At 34.8% G+C, this 20,497-nt stretch overlaps 6 protein-coding genes across 12 annotated transcripts in view; 1 reads left to right on the top strand and 5 right to left on the bottom strand.

The window, feature by feature from the left end:
• The window catches only part of LOC129794093 (GPI mannosyltransferase 3), a 1,193,052-nt gene that overhangs the window by 447,563 nt on the left and 724,992 nt on the right, over positions 1 to 20,497 (bottom strand). The gene's annotated exons all lie outside the window — the stretch shown is intronic.
• Positions 1 to 20,497, bottom strand: part of LOC129794120 (cytoplasmic tRNA 2-thiolation protein 1) — a 1,132,104-nt gene that overhangs the window by 447,563 nt on the left and 664,044 nt on the right. The gene's annotated exons all lie outside the window — the stretch shown is intronic.
• LOC129794129 (plasma membrane ascorbate-dependent reductase CYBRD1) overlaps positions 1 to 20,497 on the bottom strand; it is a 1,128,201-nt gene that overhangs the window by 447,563 nt on the left and 660,141 nt on the right. The gene's annotated exons all lie outside the window — the stretch shown is intronic.
• The window catches only part of LOC129794176 (cuticle protein 8-like), a 500,748-nt gene that overhangs the window by 447,563 nt on the left and 32,688 nt on the right, over positions 1 to 20,497 (bottom strand). The gene's annotated exons all lie outside the window — the stretch shown is intronic.
• On the top strand, positions 702 to 8,388 carry LOC129794159 (uncharacterized). 3 transcript variants are annotated; one of them, XM_055834803.1, is made up of 5 exons: positions 702 to 1,063; positions 1,494 to 1,734; positions 6,438 to 6,628; positions 6,709 to 7,051; positions 8,102 to 8,388. In XM_055834803.1, the coding sequence occupies exons 2-5, from the start codon at positions 1,705 to 1,707 to the stop codon at positions 8,183 to 8,185; spliced, it is 648 nt and encodes a 215-aa protein (XP_055690778.1). In that variant the 5' UTR covers positions 702 to 1,063; positions 1,494 to 1,704; the 3' UTR covers positions 8,186 to 8,388. The 3 variants fall into 3 exon arrangements, with proteins under 3 accessions (XP_055690778.1, XP_055690776.1, XP_055690777.1); XM_055834801.1 differs by having other exon boundaries at positions 702 to 1,065; positions 1,469 to 1,734; XM_055834802.1 differs by having other exon boundaries at positions 702 to 1,067.
• On the bottom strand, positions 16,140 to 19,397 carry LOC129794296 (cuticle protein 21-like). The gene is made up of 4 exons (XM_055835086.1): positions 19,296 to 19,397; positions 19,078 to 19,174; positions 17,828 to 17,998; positions 16,140 to 16,276 (listed from the first exon to the last, which is right to left on the bottom strand). Exons 1-4 carry the CDS (start codon positions 19,395 to 19,397, stop codon positions 16,140 to 16,142), a joined length of 507 nt encoding a protein of 168 aa, XP_055691061.1.

The raw sequence follows: 20,497 nt of genomic DNA, 5'->3' as shown, positions 1-20,497 counted from the left end.
TGTAGAATAACAACTGTCTCGAGTGCGAGACACATGGTGAGTATTGAAAACCAATGCGACGACCTCTGTGTCCGATGCTCACCTCAAGGAGATCATCACGTCGTGTGTTATTTCCTTTTATGGTACGGGACAGCGGGGGAGAAATGGAAGGAAATGTGTTGCATATTCTCTCGGTAAGGTTTATTTTTAAAATTTTATTATATATTTTTTTTCACTTCACTTTTGCTTATTTAATATAATCAAATCCCGAGAGCGGTGGAGAAACATTATGGTCGATGGCGGAAATCAATGCGATCACCTTACAATTTATGCAAATGGTAGCAAAAACTCCACACGATTGCACTGCTGTGAGATCGCGCGTGATCAGTTGCGATCGCAAGGTACGATCTGTTGTGGTAGAGAGAGAAATGGCAGAGACGCTGTGAGTTAGAATGGCAGTGAATTGCTACTTTCCATCTATTCTTCGGTTTAAATAACAATAATTCCGATAATGAAATTATGATTGCCACACATTCATAACCCTGAATATTGCATCTGTATAAGATCACCGTGCAATCGCCGAAGATCACCGGTGATCGCGAAGAAAAAAACACAGTGATCGTTCTGGTGAGGAAGATCGCTTTATGTATTATATATATGGGTACTGTCTGGTACAGAAGGGGGATATAGCAAAAAGTATGATCACAACTCGCGATCTCCGCGTATGCTCGCAGTTTATCTGTGAGCCCAGAGCCGAGCGCACCGGGCACGATAGTAGTATATAATTTTTCTTGCGCATTTTCGGACTCTCCCATTCAAAGTTGCGGCCACAATTGAATACTTCTCACATCCAACCATTCAGTTGCTCTTGTGTCGCCAAAGTGTTTGTCACGCCGACACGTTTCCTTACGGAATAAACTTCATGAACTTCCTCACGCTTGAAGATCACTGGTGATCGCGGTGTCTCAAGCGGATTTATGTGTTTGCTTACTGTGTTTCTGTTTTGTGCTGACTTATGGACAAGTAATTAAAAAAAAAAATATAAAGACAAATAAAGTTTTTTTTTTGTGAATTAACATTTTTCGTGTGTGAGATAATTTTATTTTTCCAGAAATATATCTTCTTAATTGTCCCGTTGACATTCAATTCAGTTCAATGTTACTGCGAAGAAATCACTAATTATGTCTCATTTGCTTTAGATCTCACGAGATTTCTATGTATACATATGACACAAATGTCGATCATCTCATGTTAATAAAATGCAATTAAATGTTCTCAATTTTACTTAAACGCACTGATCAGTGTCGTGTTAATTGGAAAAGTCTCACAGATGAAATGAATTAAGAGACCATTCGGAAATTCATACAGTGGCTCGTGGTAGTAATTGAACTTATCGAATGTCAACGGCAACAAGAAGTTATCGCTTTTGGAAGCGTGGGTTGTGCGATAAAAACAAGTGTGTAGTGTCATATTTTTGAATGATCTATAGGTGAGGTGGTGTAATTTATTGGCAGATATTAGTTGAACTAATCGCTGGAATACAAGGAAAAAAAAACACGAGTGCATAAGAGAATAAATGGTGTGTGAAAATTCGTACATTGCTGAGTAAAATTTAATAAAACTCCCCATAAGTGAAAAAGGAGAGAAACAGTGAGAGACACCCATAAAATATAATCATATATTTAATAAATTAAGTGTGTGAGTTGTAATTTATATTTTGCTAAAATGATCATAACACATCAAATTATTTCTACGGTAAGAAAAATTCCCTTCTAAAGATTCCCTCTTGTCTACCATTTAATATGAAAATGATTATGCAAACAGTTGCTCTATGGTACTTCAGCACCTAATAAAATACACTGTGTAGACTGCATCAATCACATGCATTATACCTCCGAGTGATCTTTTCTCCCTCATGGGCCTCCTCTCTTTTTTTATGTACCGACCGCACTATGTATGCGCACTATGAGACCCCAAAGAGCCAAAAGAGTCAGATATATTAAAATATATGCCGAGCATAGTTCATTTATAATTATACACCTTTTGCCGTGGAGATTGTCTCAAATATTTTGGTATGAAAACGATTTTTCATTCTTAAGAGTCGTGGTTGCATTGCAATCATGTGTAATTTACTGCTAAATATTTGCCAGTCGCCTCAATTTTGCAAGAATTTCCATCGAAAATCTCCCTTGTGGAAATAGACCCAACTTGCTCCACTATGTGTGTCTGTAATGGGCAATTAGAGAGGACTCAACTCAATTAAACGAAAGACTCCGCTATGTAAGCGACGAACCCGTTTTTCATGCAATGAAGCATAATTTTTCCCACCGAAATATCCATTTCATTTCCACCTGCATACAAACATATACTTTCCGCCCTTGTCTAAGTGTAGTACCTACCTATCAAATATGAAAAATGCTTTTCTGTGCAAATGACATTTCGGAAATATGTAGACAAAAATGTTCCGTTTGCATTACAGCATCCCTCACAGACAAATAAAAAAAAATCATTGAAATACAATTTCTATGCTTGTTTCATCCTTCTTCTTGAATTATTCAACACAATGGTGATGTTGTGCTTTTTGAGCAACTTTCCAAGGAGACTTCTATTCGGCAATTTGCTGGGGCGGTGTGACTAAAGTACTCAACTGAATTCAATTTAAATTAATTATTAATTTACTCTAATGCCACACATAGAGGAATAACTAATAGGAAATGTATAAATTTAAGATTAAACCCTCATAACATAGCAACATAACTTTTATCATTCATCCTGTATTTATTATCGGGAGGAAATATTTATTTAATTAAAATTGTAAAACTTTTCTTAAAATTATGCTTCATTGCTAGATATTTTTCAGAGACAAGTTCAGGGGCGGATCCCGAAATTTTTTCAAGGAGGTTAAAAGTTTCTTTTTAATTATCGAATCCTCAAATTTGATTTAAAAAAAACGCATTAGAAGTATGAAATTTTAAATATTATGATTATCTACTAAAACCAAAATTAGCGGATTTGCATTTTTATTTACTTTTATAAATTTTTTAATCATAAAATAAAATAAATATAACAAAACCTAAATATTTCAGATGATTTAGTGTTGGTGTCTTCTTTGGACAACTTAATAATTCATTTCAAAACATATTTTAATGTACAATTATTTGAAGTAGCATAAGTCCTAAATTTTCATTATTGCATGAATATAATAATACAAATTCTACCCAAAAGATGTGGCTAAAATTGAAAACCTCCAAATGAGATGTACATAGAGGCAAAATATTTTTCTTTATACGCAATTTCACACTAAAACCAAAAACATGTTCCAATCTGGCTAATTGTGTCCATAATGGTTCACTTCCGCTTCTAATTCTTCCTCTGAGACGTGACGCTAATTAATTGGATTTGGTATTAAATAATAAATAATTGTTTATAACCATCCATTACATGAGACACAAGCCCGATTAATCGAGTGTGTGTTCAGTCAGTTGGTCTTAATGTGCGCTAATTGTGGAGTCAAAATGCAATTAAGCTGAATCGTGTGTCTCGCAGACATCTCACTGAGGAGCACATGAGATTTTATTTACTCTTAGCTACCGTGAGTGAGGTGTATTATCCATGTCTCGGGTGCAGACTTGCCACCTTATAGCTGATTGACTGTTTTCTAATTCCCATCTCGCGGTGCAAAGTGATGCAATGTGAACTCCATTTCCCCTCTAACACCATGAGCTCTTTCACGATGATCATCCCAATGGTGATCAACACTGATGGTGAGAAAGAAGCTTCCTCACAGTGGAATTTTATGTGAGAATTTCTTTTGATTTCGCATTGCTTTGTGCATCTGCCAGCACGCACTCTCGAAAATTGTGTGAGAATTAAAAAGAAATTCCCCACCAGGCTTCTTATCTCACTTCCACGACTAACCATTGAACATTGCGCCATAGGTCAGTGTGCGACAGAACAATTATTCGGTTGAAATATTAAATGGTGAAGACAAATGGGCTGTTGAAATATTGCGGCCCCAATGGGAGGTAAATGCAATTTGAGGCCTCCGCGCACAGCGGCCCATTGTTTATTGTTCCTAATCGGATTGACCCGCACAAGATACTCTTTTTTTCTATAACTATATATACCCAAACTAGCACCTCTCTCGTAGCAATTTCCCGCCAAAAATGCTGTGTGTATGTTGTATATCCAAAATTTGCCAACATCGAAAGCTTACCCAATAAATGCCACTCGATGCGCATTTAAATCAACTGATTTCGTATTCCAAACTCATCAATTGGCCACCATGGAGTGTCGTCTCTATTAGACAGTCACTCTGTTACAAAATACAAAAATTTTATTGGTAAATTCACCTGCTATTAATACTAACACAACGGAAATTCTTTGCTTTTAAAACTATAAGGGGCTCATAAGTAATTAGAATGAATAAAATTAAATAAACTTACGTAATAAAGTATCAACTTTAAAAAAAAAGTTAAACGATTGAAAAATTGTCAAGCTTATACGTTAGAATTGCACAAACTATTTATCAAATGACAATAGTAATTTGAATACAATAGTCGTTAATAAAGTTGAAATAATCTAAATTTTCATGAACTTGACTCTTAGGTCGTTTTTTTTTTTTAAATCAGTATACGCATAAAAATAAGGAAATTTATTTCTTTAAAGAACTCTGAAATAAATTTCTATCTACGCCCTCTGATATTTTATTAAAATTTATCTCTTAAATCGAATTTTTAAATTTTTTATTACTTTTTTTTATTGGAAAATTTTTTTGTTGAGCAAGAAAGTATTAATTTTATAGACCTTTGAAGATTGACCTAATAAAATTGTTAAAATTTTATATCTTAAATCAATTTTAATATCAAATCTGCTCGTCTTAAAAAAAAAACTTCAAATTATTCGTTATTTTTCAATTTCCGGTGTCAGAGTTCCATTGCTTGTTATCCCCTTTTCAGTATACCTTCTGGATGTGGTAGACGAAGAATTTAAGACATGATGATGGATTTCCATATCAAAGTTGTTAATTTGAGAGGAATTTGAAAAAAAGAAACCATAAGTCAATTGAATCATCATTATGGTGAAACGTGACCGTGACGCGTGATGAATAAAACGGTGAGATAATGGAAAATTGTTTGATATATCGCCTCGTTGAATCTTACGCAGGGGGAAATATATGTCTTTTTGTGGGAGTCAAGATCAGAGTGTCACGGCTAGGTAACAATACACCTCCTATTTTCCGCGTAATTTTCCCCAGAGCCTACAAGAAATCCGGATTGTTTTCAGAGAGAACCAAAAACAAGACAATTTATCTTCAATTTGCCAAATATCCAAATTAGGCGTCCTATTCACATTTAAAAGCGAATCGGAAAAAGTTAACCTTTTCGAGAATTTTTTTTAGAGCTTTCTTTCATTGGATGTTGCTTCCGTTCACAATTGATGTGTAGGTGCAAACTTAAAGTTTTTTTTTTATAAAATAGTAAAACAATAAAACTTTCTGCGAAATTGGTGTATTGAGAAGAAAGCTCTGGAGCTAAAATTATCCAATATGGGAGCTGAGAAAAAAAGAGCATCGACAACCGAGACGCGATCTACAATAGAGATTGTCGCCAGGTCGTCGTTGATCAATAAAATACTTTGGCCATTAAAGTACCTTTAAGTGATTGGCTTGGGTTAGTTTATTAAAAAAAATATTAGATTTTTCGATGATCACACCCGATGATGTATTGCATAACGTCCCGCATTTGAGCATTTGATCGATAGCAAGTCTAAAGTGGATGCTGAAATACTATGGAAAGGTGCAGATTATGTGGTCAATTAGAAAAACATTTAGCGATTCCCATAAGGCCATGTGTTGCTTTTCCTCGTCTCTTATTAGGGCTACGGGGTCATTGATTGGGTGTGATTTTTATCGGATAACTCTTGCAACTACTTTTGCTGCTGAATTGCATCTTGCATTTGGTGTGAAATATTACAACCATTTTTGGCGAGAAAATTGCACCTGAGAGTTTCTTGTTTTCCTGCACCAATTTATGCTTGAAAAAGAGAGTATCGTTCTTATAAGAAAATACTACTTATCAATGCAATTCGATAGAGCCAATACGTGATTATTTGGGGGAATTGTAATGACCTCAGTTGGGGTCAAAGATAATCATAAATTATTCAAAAGTTGATTTTACTTCCGCTCAGATCAAGACTCGAATGGAGTTTATTGAAATTAAGTTTCATAAATTGCCGCCTTTTGCTGAAAGGGTTTTGAAAGTTATGCGAAAATTGTGTCTAAATTTTGAGCTATTGAGCAGTTTCTTGAAAAAAAGTCTTAAAGGATGAAACAATAAATAACTGAAAATATTTTTGAGAACATAATTTCTTAAAACGAAGAAAACTTTCTTAAATTTCATGAAAACATCACAACATATTCGAACTTACTTTCCTTTTTCTTTTCATTGCTCCGCCAGCTATCGACACTCATGGCCTTCACAACATTCATCGGAAGCACATGGGGCATAAGAGTTGACTGGAACACAAATACGGGGCCCATTGTACCGCCAACCACTACAAAACGTCCCGTACCGCAGTATCCTTATCGAAATCCAGCTCCTGTGTGGGAGGATCAGTCCAACGATGTCCCTAATCCGAATCCCTACGTGTAGGTTTTGCCTTTTGGGGGCTTGTTGTGACTTTTGGGAGTTCAGTGACCTTTCACAAAAAAATATTATTTATTTTCAGGTACGTTCTCCCACCGCCATCGAGACCTCGCTACAATAACAACACCTACCAGCAGCGGTCAACAGAAAGGCCTCAGGGGACAACGCAGGCTCCCAACTACGGTACCATCTTAAGTCCACATCACAATGAAATTTCCCGTGATGATCAGTATGTGAAGCCAGTGGCGCACTTGGCTGTTCAATATGTGCCAAATGTCGGTTTCAAGTACTACGCCGTGATTGCCTACAATCCCTACGTGAAGCAATCAAAGAACATTTATGACAAACCGAATGGGAAGTACAATGCCAAGCTGAAGAAGTACAAAGCCTACGACGAGAAGGCAAAATTCACACCTTATCTCATGGTGAGTTGCAATATTGCTGCGGAGGTGATTTGCCTCTACAAAATGAGCTTTTAAAATGTCTGAAGAATCATTGAGGCAAGACGAAAACAATCCTTGCTAAAGCATAAATATCTCAAAGTTTGAATATTTTTTTTGCGAATAATGGTGCTTTATTCGGAATTCAAAAGATATGTGTGTACGGAAATTTATATTCAACGATGATTTGCGGTAGATTGTGTGGCCCATTGATGAATTATTATGTAAATTCAAGTGATGTAGGTATACTTACTTTTTTCTCCATAAACTCAATGGTAAATGAAAAAAGTGAAATTAAGTTGTCTTCTTAAGTAGATGTTGAGATTGTTATGAATTTATTGCAATGAATATTGAGGATTTATTTGAAAGTGTTTCGCTGTTTGTATGTATGCTGTTTATTAGGATTTGAATTGAACAATTAATGTATCTGCATTTGAACATGACCCTTTAATAACGTATTAAATTTTATTAATTAAAAGGAGAGACAATACGTTAATAACAATATCTTAGATCATGGAATTTTTCCAACGGAAGGTTTCATTATTTTCTTCATTTTATTTCTTAACTGTTAATTAAAAACATTATTTATTCAAATTCTTTAATTCAATTTATTCAAATTATTCAATTTATCAAAAAATAAAAATTCGAACGAAGGATTTTTAATAAAAATTCTGCAGAGTTTTTCAATTTAAATAAAATACCAATTGCTGTGGCTTAAATTGCCAAAGCCCACGTACAAGATGGAAATCTTATACCTTTTTCTTATCGTACCATCAAAGTAGAGTAACTTCTTTTATTTCCACTATGGTGAGCGTTCCGCGAGATCACCTAATACAAAATACGAACACCAAAGATGAAAGTAAGGGGAGCTCGCATAAAATTTCGCGATAGCATCGATGTCTGACAAGAATCTCAACACATTTTGATATGTTGTCTTGACAAAATCACCTCCAAGGTGTTCAGTGCTATCAACCATGTTAATCTAAACTACGGATCAACTTACTAAAGAAAGTCTCTCATTTCCTCTGCTTTCAGTACATTCCAGTGCCACCACCGCAGCAGCAGCAGGTCCCTCCCTATGGCTTCGTGAGCCAGAAGGCTCAAGTTAGCAAATCCTAAAATTGCCAGAAATTGTGACTGATTGTTAGTTTTGCGAATTAAATGGCGCGAAACAGCACAGATTTACCAACGATCCGACCACTCTTTCACTCACAAAATACTTAAACCCCCCCTCTTGGAGCATAGAGGGGATCTCTCGACATAAAAAAGAACATCTATTATTATGAAAACACTGTGTAAATAAAATTATGATGTAAAATTGATAGAGCCTTTTCACTCTCTGTGAATTCCGTTAATTCGAGATGCCAATTTTGGTCGCGAGAAGAAACGCTCGGCTGAATGGATCATTCAAATTTATGCGCTCGTTCAAATTACGTGTGCGTTTAACACTCTTTTCTGCTCAATCGACGCAGTTCCTGCCTAACGCATGAGAATTTTCTTCTTGGAAAATTACGTCTTGTTTTTTTTTTCTTAGACATTTCCGCCATGAGGAAGGAAAGATCACCGGAATTGTTTAACCAGCACGCTAAAAGGTATTTATGCTCACCAAAGCAGCAGTTCTAATGAGGTCAATTTAATGCACAGTCGACAAAATGTCTGCAATTTTATCTTTCGCTGATTTTTCTTATTGTTTCCCGCTAAATGTAACCTTCAAACTCTTATATATACTTTACCAGCTGAGTACATTACAGTGGTGTTGAGACGACGGAGTCACGCTTAGTGCATTCTTCGGGAGAGCTACTACAACAAGATGACAAATGAATTTCCTTCGTATATGAGCACCTCAAAAGATGCCAAAGCATTTCAAAATAACTTTAACGAACCACATATTGTTACTTTTAATTGAATTAATAAACATTGGTAATTTATTGCCTTGCATATTTATGCACCTTTAATGATACCCCCCTCAATAAATATCCCACCAAATTGCTTTTCGTGGCTTTTTCGCAAGATCACACGTGAGGAAATGAAGAAAGACTCAAAAGACTTCACAGAGGTACCGAAAGTGATTGAAGAGGAGAAGTAATATGTAAGTGTGGTGAAAAGACTGTGAGAATTAATCAAGTTTGATGACACGAGGCGGTTAATTTTATTCAGGAGGCACAGCAGGGTGACATTTTGTCATAGGAAAGGTATAAAATAAACATTTTGTGTGGTACGAAGAATAAAGAATGAGGCGAATCTGCACATAGCATGTTGAAAGCGAAATTGGTGATGTTGTGCTCATTATTCTCTTATTGTGTTATTTCTAAAATTTGCTAAACAATTTTGGTTTACAAAAAAATTATAATGATTCTTTTCCGCAGTATTGAAAATATTTTACTCACGATATCTCAATTTCAGAAACAGCTAGAATTTTTTTTTTGAAAATAATTTATTGAGAGCCTTGAGGTTCTTTCATTGAAAGAGGCAAAAAATTATAATAATGACGTCATTGTATACATTTTTATAAGAAAAAATTGTTGACTTTTACTAGCTAAGACGATTCTTACTCTTCTTGCGCGTTTTATCGATTATTTCCTCAAATGAAGAAGTTTTCCCATGTAGAAACGAATAAGCTCTTTTCTCACTTTTTTAAAAGATCTCAAAATAACAAAAAATAAAAACTAAGACATTATGCAATTGAATCAAATTAGAATGTAATACTGACCTATTTTTGTTCCACTCAATTTTATCCCATCTGGCATCTTTTTTATCAAGCTCTTTCTATCTCTACACTTGAATTTTGTTATATAAGAATTGTTTCTGAGGGAAAAAACAAACGCTGAATAATTTAACAGCATAAAACAATTGGTTTTTGGAATCAAAAAGAGCGTGATTTGTATAAAATGCACTGACAAAAAAAATGGGGAATGTCACAAAATTTCTCACAAAATACGCGAGATTTGTGATAGATTGCTCGCGAAAAATAGTTTGATTATTCAATTTCTCACCAGTGTTTTACAAACACTTTCTTATGCAGTTTGTTTTTCAGGCGTTTCTTTGCTGCAAAGAGAGAAAAATTATTTTTTTTACAAATATCACGGAATGGGGACAGTGTGGTGTATATATTAAAGTAAAACTCCCTCAAAAAGGTGTTTTAAATCACTATATGTGGCCAGCTAGAGCTTGGTGGAGTCAAAGTGCAATTACCTTAATTGATAGTTGTCACATATTGGAGGAGAATTTCTCATCTCGCGCCACAGTTTGGATGCTAATCGTCTCAAATGGTTGGCAACATGGTGTGATACGATGGCCCCCTGAGGTAAATCAACGCTACAGCCTAGGTGACAATTGCCTATCAATTACGCGACTACATTGGCAACATATGGGCACATCGAGTGAGATTATGCATTGAGATTAGTGTCTAAGCTTTAAACGTACCCCATTTATATCAATTTTCCATCTAACCCATTGATCACAGATACTAATCTTGCGATCTTGTGCCTCAATATGGTTCGCGAAGGCTCGCGATGCCTTCTCGCGTGCGGCATAACCGAGAAGATTACAGATCATCTTCACAATATCATCAGTTCTTGTGTCGTTCCGCATATATAAATGTTACATCATATCGCGCCAAGAGGAGCTGCTGCAACAAAGTCAGCAGTAAAGATGACTTTCTCTTTGCAGCTACACTTTTGGACAACAACCAAGCAGAAGATTCCCCGCGAAGATGCAACAATTGGTGGCACTTAATTGAAATTCAGCGGCACATTAATTGAGTGAACTACTTCATTACATTAACTTGATGCACTCTAATTCCACATTCCCAAGACATTCTCTTATTGCAAATTATGCTTCAGAATTATTACCGCCATAAAAAGCAATCTTGTACGTTGATTGTAGACGCGAGAATGGTGTGAGATTTGCTAAAAAAATCACGAACAAGCAAAGCAATTGAACAACAAAGTATTTAATGCTTTTCACAAATTACAACAACTGTTAATTTTAATGCTTTGCAAAGCTCCTTTGCTTATATTGCTTATTAGTTCTTGACCCCAAAGTTCTTGTTAAAAAACATAAGAATAGAAAATTACCCTGAACATTGCTTTTTAATACAAATTAATTTGAATTGCTGAATTGTATAGAACTGAATCAATTTCAATACATTACAGGTGAATTATTCTGAAATTAATAACAAGAAAGGTAAAATTAAATAAATTATATTGTTATTGGAGAAAAATAGTGAGGCGGTCTAGTGTAATGTGGGGGAGATTTGTTATCTATGTTTGAATGAATTGAGAGATTAATTACATATTTTCTTAAACGTGGGTAAAAGAAGAACGAAATCTCAGCCCAATTATGAGCATAATTTCATTCTTATCTTAATTTTGATTTCTTTAAATGATTAAAAACTCACAAAAGAATTACGCAGACAGAACCATCTGCGAAAGCTCATTATTTTCTATATATGTATAAGATTACTAATTCGAAGTTTATTTTCTTTAATCTTTAACTAACAGGTGAAATATTTAAAAAAAAAACTCAATAAAAATTTTATTATTAAAAATTATTTTTAAATCAAAGTCATACACCTTCCAGGTAAATCCTGCAATAAATCAAAAACCCCCACACAAAAATTGCTCAACATTTCGTCTTTCTGCAAAATGAAGACATCACTTTGAGTAATGGGGAAGATTTCAAAACTAATTGACCACCTTCATGTATCTCTAAGAATTTCCTTGTTTTTCTGACATCACCATCGCAAACGAAAAATGTCCATAAAGTTGAGCCAAAAGAGAGGCTCTTTTGTTACAATTCTGCTTGCAATCATGCTTTACACGCGAGTGAGAGATCATTAAAGTCGACTTATGAGTTTTGACATGGGAGATTGACTCCCATTTGTATCGATTTAGCATCTTGAAACACTGACATGATCTTTCTTTTTTTTGCCCCAAAAGACCGCCTGGAATGTGTAGTGGTGCCTCCCAAATGTGATGTAATGCAATTTTAGGTAAAAGCGTGAATACTGAGTACCCGAAAATATGATTGGCATGCAAAATTCGTTTGTTTTTAATGAGTTTTGTTGCAGAAGATGCTCTTTTACAAATTGTTTACAAATTGATTTAATTTGTTTTTGGTTTATAGAAAACTTTCAGGGTCTCACAAAAAGTTTTCTGGAAAGAGAGTGATTAACAATGTACAAGAAAACTAATTTTGCAGATCTTTGCCAATTTTTTTTCGTGCAAAATTTTGAAAGAAGCTCGATCATCTGAATCCACGGCGTAACGAATGAAATCTACGAGAGCAGAGACAACATGTTGGGCAACATTCATTGAAATTGCGAAGTAGAATATCATCAAAAATTCACCTCAATGCAACTTCTTGTGTGTAAGTCTATTAGGGAATTGGTAAAATTGTATCACTGGCGATCACAATAAATCAACATGTTGTCTGTATAGAGCAACTCTATTTTCATGAGATGCCGCGTGGATTTTTCTCGTGTCTGGAAATTTTTTATGCGGTCCAAATACGATGCTGGCCAGAAGTCTAACGTGCGTCAGGCAATCAAGTAATTTTCATCTCATGTTGTCCACAATCCATAAAGAGTCAAAAGCAATTACAAACTACTTGCCGATTTGCACTCAATCCCAATTCAGTGCGTAATTTCGTAAGATCTTTAGGGATTTTTTTTTTACAATTTTCAATCTTTGTGAAAAGTCAATGAAAGCTCTTATATTGAAAAGAGAATTTTGAAAATGGATCGAAAGTGCATTTAGTGGATTGCACTTGAGATTTTTTTTGCAGTATTATATTCTTTTTTTGCCTCTTCACAGCCCCAATGCGTCGTGAAGAAGCAAATGTAGGTCAATTGGAGATGAAGCTGGCGATGTCTCTCGATGATCCTTGACTTTATTTACACTGATTTTTTTAATGCTTCATTTCTTAATGTTGACATTCTGTAATGTGTTGTCGATGTGCTCTTGCATTCGAATGCAATTTATGATAATTGCTCCTGTAAAACTAAATTAAAATATCTAATTTATATAAATTTACATGATGTTGAGTTTCACGAGAAGAGCTTTTGAAATCAAAACATCGGACTAGTTTGTTTAAGAAAAAAAATCTTTATAACCTTTACTATTACTTGTTAATTTCAATTTTAACATATTCATACGCCTTACTCAAGAGGATTTTAATATTAAGCCATGGGTTAGAGCTCCTGTTTTAGGTTTAATCCAGTATGTAGTCGAAGAAGTGAAGAAAAGCTTCATGAGAAAATTATATTCGCTACCATTTTTTTGCAATTCCTGTCACATGTCATATATCAAATCAGTAGGGATTTAATTGCTTCTTTTTAACACGACAAATTTGGACATGCTGCTGATTGGGATGTTACAGAAAAAACAGTACCCAATGGGATGGTCTTTAAAATTCGAAGCGCGCGCGAAAGTTACTCAACTTTAGGTTGATTTTTCCACCTCTGATCCACCGTGTGTCCATCTTCTGGAAAGGTCATGAAAAATTATGCAAACATGAGTGTTAAAGAAGAAATTCACGCAGAGCGTTAAAAAATAACCGAGAGTGAGACACATTGATGAGAAAGTAAAAGTTGAATGAATTTACAATGCGTTGACGCGTGTTTCGCGCGTTGTACTCCGCGAGACCAATCATCTTAGACTCGATGTCGATCGACGATCATCAAAAGTAGGTCAGGCGCGTCTTCGGCAGAAGCGCAACCAGTTCAACGATCTCCGTGTTGTCTGCAAAAAATATTGCTAAGCGCGGGTCAGGCAGCATATATAGTTGATTGCTGGCTGCTGGAGAAGCTTGATCAATTGCATAATAATCGCATTATATGGTTTGACCGTTTGGTGTGGATTTTTATTTCAAACACTTTTATTAAATAATCTCGCGAGTAAAGATTGAAAAGTTTCTGTGAGAAATTCACTTCATCGCCCATTGATGAGTTATGGTCATTGGATTTCTCATAATATTCGACGTGTGTCATTGGCTAATATGTTTTACTGCCTCCTCGAGAAAGAGCAATTGATCCATTAATGGTAATGAATTTTTCAAATCCAACTTCACTCCATTTTCACACAATTTCCACCAACAGCACCAACATGAAAAAAAAGGTAAGTAATTTGTTGCAAAAATTAGTGTCAAATCGTAAAACTTGGAAGAATTTTGCAATTGTATTAAATAAAATAAACTGTTCCATTTTAAATTCTTCACATTTTAACTCCACAGCTTCTGGGTGGAACACCCTTTTATTGGTAGACCTTACCATCCACGGAAAATTTATAAAGTGGTTTATTTTGGACTTCATTACGTCACACACACGTACTAAATTATTGCATTTGTGCATTCTGTCTATTATGCTCATTTTGAACTATTTCTGTAACATGTTGACCGATATGGTGATCCTGTTAAGGGATGGTCACGTTATTTTGGAAACTCTACAGGAACAAAATGGCCAAAATGTGAGAATTTCAAATAATTTTTTTGATCGCAAAAATTAATTTTCAAAATTGAAAATACTGAATTCTTATCAGTATTTGGCCATTTAACAAGACTGCAAGCAAATATCGAATTTTTGGTTTCAAAATTGGCTTGAAAATCGCTCTTGAAAGTCCCCGAGTTTCCAAAATAACGTGACCATCCCTTATTTGGAGATAATAAAATAGTAGGTAGGAGTAACATTTTACTCTCTATTTGTCATTTAGTTTATAAGTTTTGTTTTATACTAAAGATAGTTACTATACAGACTTCCCAGAGCTTTCTTTACATTGTACATAATGTATATTGTAGGTATAAGAGATGATCCAATATAGAAGCTTAAATCTTGTAAATGATTTTGAAATAAAATAAAATATTTTTTCATTTTCTTTAAATTATCCCACCTAAAAAAAATTTCATTTTCGATAATTACTCGATTATTCCTTAAGCAAAAAGATATGGGGAATGGTTCAACGAATTTTCCTTATTTGGTTAATTTTAAAGGAGCTTTCACACCTAGACGTAATAGTTTGAAAGCCATTTTTCAAGACCAAAAACGCAAAGACAAGCTACTTAACTTCTATTATAAACTTTTATAATTTTTCGCATTAATTTTTACAGTAAATGCTATGTTTTTCATACATTACCTATGTTTCTAATTAATTTATCTTTATTTTCCCATAACCGTTGATTACAAAAATGAATTTTTATTTAAAATTACAATGAAGTTTATTTCAATTCCTTCAATCTTGTTAGCTTTTTGGCGTATATACATATAAATCCATAAAAAGCTCATAAAAGCTCCATCCAATACATCAACAAGGAGATCATAAAGTTAATGCTAAAAGCTTGCGCCAGTATATCTGCAATTTGTTTTTGGAGACTTTACTAAAAGTTCAAACATACATAATGCATTGAGCTTTTTTTTTCACCCCACTTTTTTGTAAAATCTTGAATAAAAAGTTTCTTTGTAAAAGCACACTGTGTCATGGAGTAAAAATCTTCCGCGCGTGCAGAACTGAAGGATTTTCCCAAACTTTGCATGTTAACTCGGGGAGCAAAAGGTATATTTAATTAAGTTTCCTAATGACAATGGTAAAATGTTAAAATTTGTAGATTGTAATTAAAATGCTTTCAAAGTACACTGAAGGTTGATGGAGCACTTTTGTCTTGTCAACCCAGGATAGTTCCACGGTGGTCACACGAAATTATGAAATATGGCTATATTAGTGGTGCTTCTGCAGACTCATTTGTGGTGATGTTTTATCACAATCTTGACCACTATATTGTGCAAAATTATGTGTCTTTTTGAATTAAGTAAAAAAATTCCATTTTTGTCATTTCTTTTATTTTGTAGGTCTCTTTTTTTTATAAACACAATAAAAAAAATATTACACACAACTATAAATTAACATTTTCTGTTGGGCTTCTTTTTTCTTGTTTTGTAGTCATTTATAACTTAAGTACGAGTTGGTTTGTTTTGTTGGGTGGCCCTTCCACACGGGTCTTCAAAGATGAACGCGCAATCGATTTCAATGATTTTCAGGAGATTCTGTGGGGGAGATCAGGATTCATGGGTCAGCTTCGGGACTCAATAGTAGTGGTGGTTGTCATAGTGGTGATCGTAGTGACCATCATAGTGGTCATAATCGGCATAGTGGGCAATGGGAGCTGCAGCGGCGTAATGTGCGGTAGCGTAGTGTGGTACATGAGCTGCATGTTTCACCACTGAAATAATAAATTATAGCACGATTAGGTTACTCAACATCAGCTAACCATCATCATGTGGTGCACGACACAATGCGGCTTCTGAACTCGACGTTGTCGGTTAAATCTTGATGACAATTGTGGAGTGGAATTCGAGACGATCTCTTCACTGTGAGAAATAATTGGTAATGAAGCATTTTTGAAGCCTAATCTTGCATTCAAATGTCTGCAAGATAAATGTATCTAATTTTCTTTTGAAACACAAAAAGGAAGATCTTATGTTAGAAAATTACCTAATTAATCCGAAGAATATTCTCAAATTGATCGAGTATTGACTAAAAAAAAGATCTTCAAAACAATTCATTTCAGTGCATATGCAAAATTGTCTACAAGCAAATTCCCATATGTTTACAGCATTATCAACATTGAGAGTGGTTATCCACCATTATTTTGCACTGAAGATTGCTCAAGATGACCCCTTAGAGAATGGACACGTTGGTTTGGATATATCTTTTAAAGCAAATGATCACGCGGTATTGATATAATTGCAGGACAGACAGAAATCAATGCCACACTCAATCATTGGCACATTGCAGCATAATGCACAACAAATTCAATCATAATTCTCCCATTGTCTTGGGCACAGCATGAGTGTCATGAGAAGTGGCACTTTTTCCCAGCCACATAAATACATTGTCTTCACGAGACCTTTTCTTCTGTGTATATAAAAAGAAAAAAACCCAACACTTCGCCCACCTCATGACAAACTCTCATTTGTCCACTGGATTTCGCGGTGGCGCGCATAAAAAAAATTAAAGTGCAAGAAATGCATACAAATGTTCTGGTTAAGTCTTTAAAGATTTTTGCTACGTTCGCTGAATTTCTCATATTCCTGAGAAATTTATCCGCAACATAATAAGTCATACATTTTGATGGAAAATAAGCAGTACGGCGGGCAACTTATGCAGAGGTGCAGGAGCACCGTAGGGAAAACTTGAACAATATATGCTGCTGGAATATGATTACAATTCATAAAGTATCTCCCTCGAGGCGGAGGCCTATGCCACGAAAAACGTGAAAATTCATTGTTGATGATGTGAGTGAATAAAAAAACTCGAGAAAAATATTATGAAATAATAAACAAAATGCATTTACGCCGAGAAAACTAAACAATTAAAACGGAGTGGGAGAGTGAAATGATGGCTTTGAAATATTATCAAAGACATATTGCACAACATCCAGATTATTTTAATAATAAAATATTTTGAATTCCGATAAACTTGTCGATATTTTCACTCGTGGCATCATTCGCATATCGATTGCATCACCAATGCGACCTAATTTCCGGTCAAAATGATAATCTTCGACTGGTTTGAATTGATCTTCAAAAAATTAAGTCTTTAATCTGGTTCCAATTAAGTGCAAAATTATGGTTTTTGAAATCTTTAAAAATTTTGATTGTAATTTAAACAAACCAATAATCAGTTTTTAGAACGTTAATTTAAGATATTTCAAGAAAATCAGTCGAGTTCAGATGCTTTTGATTTCATCCCTTTCAATCAATATACTTACCAACTGGGGCTGGGGCAGCATAGGCAACAGGGTGGACAGCCTTGTGAACAACTGGAACAGGATGAACGGCGGGAGCTGACTTCGATACAACAGCATTGAATCCATTGACTGGATCAGCAGTGTAATCTACAGTTCGCACAGAGCCATCAGGTTCCACCAGGGAGTATTGTCCTGAAAAGAAATGAATTTGTGAAAATATCTTGAGATATTTCTTCTTTTCTAAATTTTCTTTAAAAAAAAATTTGAAAAGAAAATTTTAATAAATGAAATATTTTTTCAATTAATAAATAAACAAAAATTAAAATTTTAAAAATAGAGACTTTTTTGGGTTAAACATATGCAACCACATACGGACAATTTAATTTATCGACTATAAATCTTTAAATTAGATAATCTCACTCTGACGTTAATAAAATGCAAATTTGCATTCTTCGTTTTAAACAAATATTTAAATTTTGATTAATCTGATATACAAATGTAATGTAAAAATTGCGAGAGGTTTTCCTGGAAGATTTTTTTTGGAGTCATTAATTTAATTGTAATTTTTTCTTTTCTTTCATTTAATCAATTTATTTATTCAAATGCATTTTTCAAAATTTTATAAATCGAAGATTCGAAATTTTTGGATAAAAAAATCTTTAAAAAAAACTCTAACCGATCTCTGTGCCAATCTTCAGCAACCTTCTGTGTACTCATTTTTGCAAAAATTTAAATAAGACCTTCCGTTTCTTGGCTCAAGAACAAATGTGTGAGATCTTATCCTCCCCAGTGATCTACGCACACGAATGATTTACGGATTGATCATCAAATGAGAACGCACTAAAGGGAACATTGAATGAGTGTGTGCACCTTGAGTGGAGTCTTCAAGAATGGATGGGCTTAATTAAAATAAAAAGACGCACAGAATAATTAAAATGAAGTCCATGGATTTCTCTCGCGGGAAGAGATTGTGAATCTCTTCTTGCATTGTTTTGCGGCATCCCTTCTCTCCCATATATATGCAATTTTCCAGATGGAAATGCAACTGGAGATACTCTTCCAGTGAGTGTGGAATTGTTTGCAATGTTGCATAATGTGTCGTTGTTCTCTTCGCACAATCATTCAATTTGTGTTTGTTGTATATACATTTGGCGGAATGATCGAAGAAGCAGATCAAATGGATAATTTTGCGAAAATCGTGCAATTAGATGTGCAATTGTGTCTCACATTTTCACAATAAAATGGCTTTTCTGGAAAATGAGAGATGTTACCTTTCACGACATCACCGTCTCGTGTTTCGTGCTGACTCTTCACATCACCCGTCACATGATCAGCAACACCATAGTTGAAGGCATACTTTGGATGATCCTGCAGGAGGGAAAGGCCGTTGTTATAAATTTACACTGCGCTCTAAATACACACAAAAAGCTTCTTCTTTTTTTCAGCGCAACAAAAAAAGCTCAAAAAGCACTCAAAAGCATCCATTTACATAGTAATCAACGTATCCATGAGCATATCCTGGTCGGGCAAGAACACAACTTCCGAACATGGCAAGAGCCACAAAGATCACAGCACACACTTGTTTGGCCATTTTATTGGGTGAAAAAATGTATTTCTTGTGGTAACTCCTGGAAAACACTGAGATGTTCACGGCGTGAAACTCACGAAGACACTGTGCAGTACTGAACGGTAAGTCGGGGATTTTATAGTCTCGCGCCACCGAGGGAATCTCGCATATAGAGAAACATTTGGCCATTCGCGATGTCGTGAGGTATGGCCACATGAGAGCCTCCACGAGATCCACAGAGTGACGAAACACCTCCCAAAGTACTCGTGGTCTCTCTGCAACAATGGCCCATATGGGGTGGGAGATACAGACACCAGAATGTTCTTCATGAGGTCAAAGCAAATTGGTGTTTGATTGCTTAAGAAATGAAAAAAATGTGAGCATTCCTGTGAGTTTTCCGCACTCTTTTCGTACAATAATAAATGAAAAACAACCACATGGGTTGCTTCAAAGGTTAGTTGGTTGATTACATTCTTTAAGGAACAAGATGATCATGCAATGAATTTTTTTTTGTTTTTTCGAAGATTTTTTGATTTTTTTTTTTTTTTTTGTAATGAATTATGATTAAGTTCATTTAGCCGCTGAAGATTTCTTCAAAAATGTAATCAATGATGTTACCAATTTTTCTTGTTTCTTTTAATATAAAAGCATTACGTTTAACAGAAGTTCTTTTTATAATTCTTTATTTGAGAGACTTAAAAAAACATAAAAGTGACATTTGTATTTTTTTGTATAAATCTTTGCCGAATTTTTTAGTATATTTTGGCAGAAAAATGGAAAGTCTGTCGATTTTTTATCTCTAAAAGATTAAACGTATTCCAACACTTTTCTCAAACGAGGGGATTTCTCATATAAAGACGAATAATCTCCTTTTTTAACAATACTACGGGATTTGAGAAAAATACTTTGCAATGCCCACAAACCTCAAAGACAACCCTGTGTTCCATCATGGTACCATTGTCTAATAAATCTACAATTTCTCTGCTAAATTTGAAAGGCTACCAAAATGAAAATTCCTTGAAAGGTCGCACACAATTAAACGATCATGTGGCGATAATTTGTGCCCAGTAATTTACCAATATTGTTTCCCACCCATGTGTAGTCTCTTTTGGGCGCCAACCCAA

This window comes from Lutzomyia longipalpis, chromosome 3 (assembly GCF_024334085.1).
Source record: "Lutzomyia longipalpis isolate SR_M1_2022 chromosome 3, ASM2433408v1".
Classification (NCBI taxonomy): Eukaryota; Metazoa; Arthropoda; class Insecta; order Diptera; family Psychodidae; genus Lutzomyia; species Lutzomyia longipalpis.
This window is presented reverse-complemented; position numbering and strand designations above follow the sequence as displayed.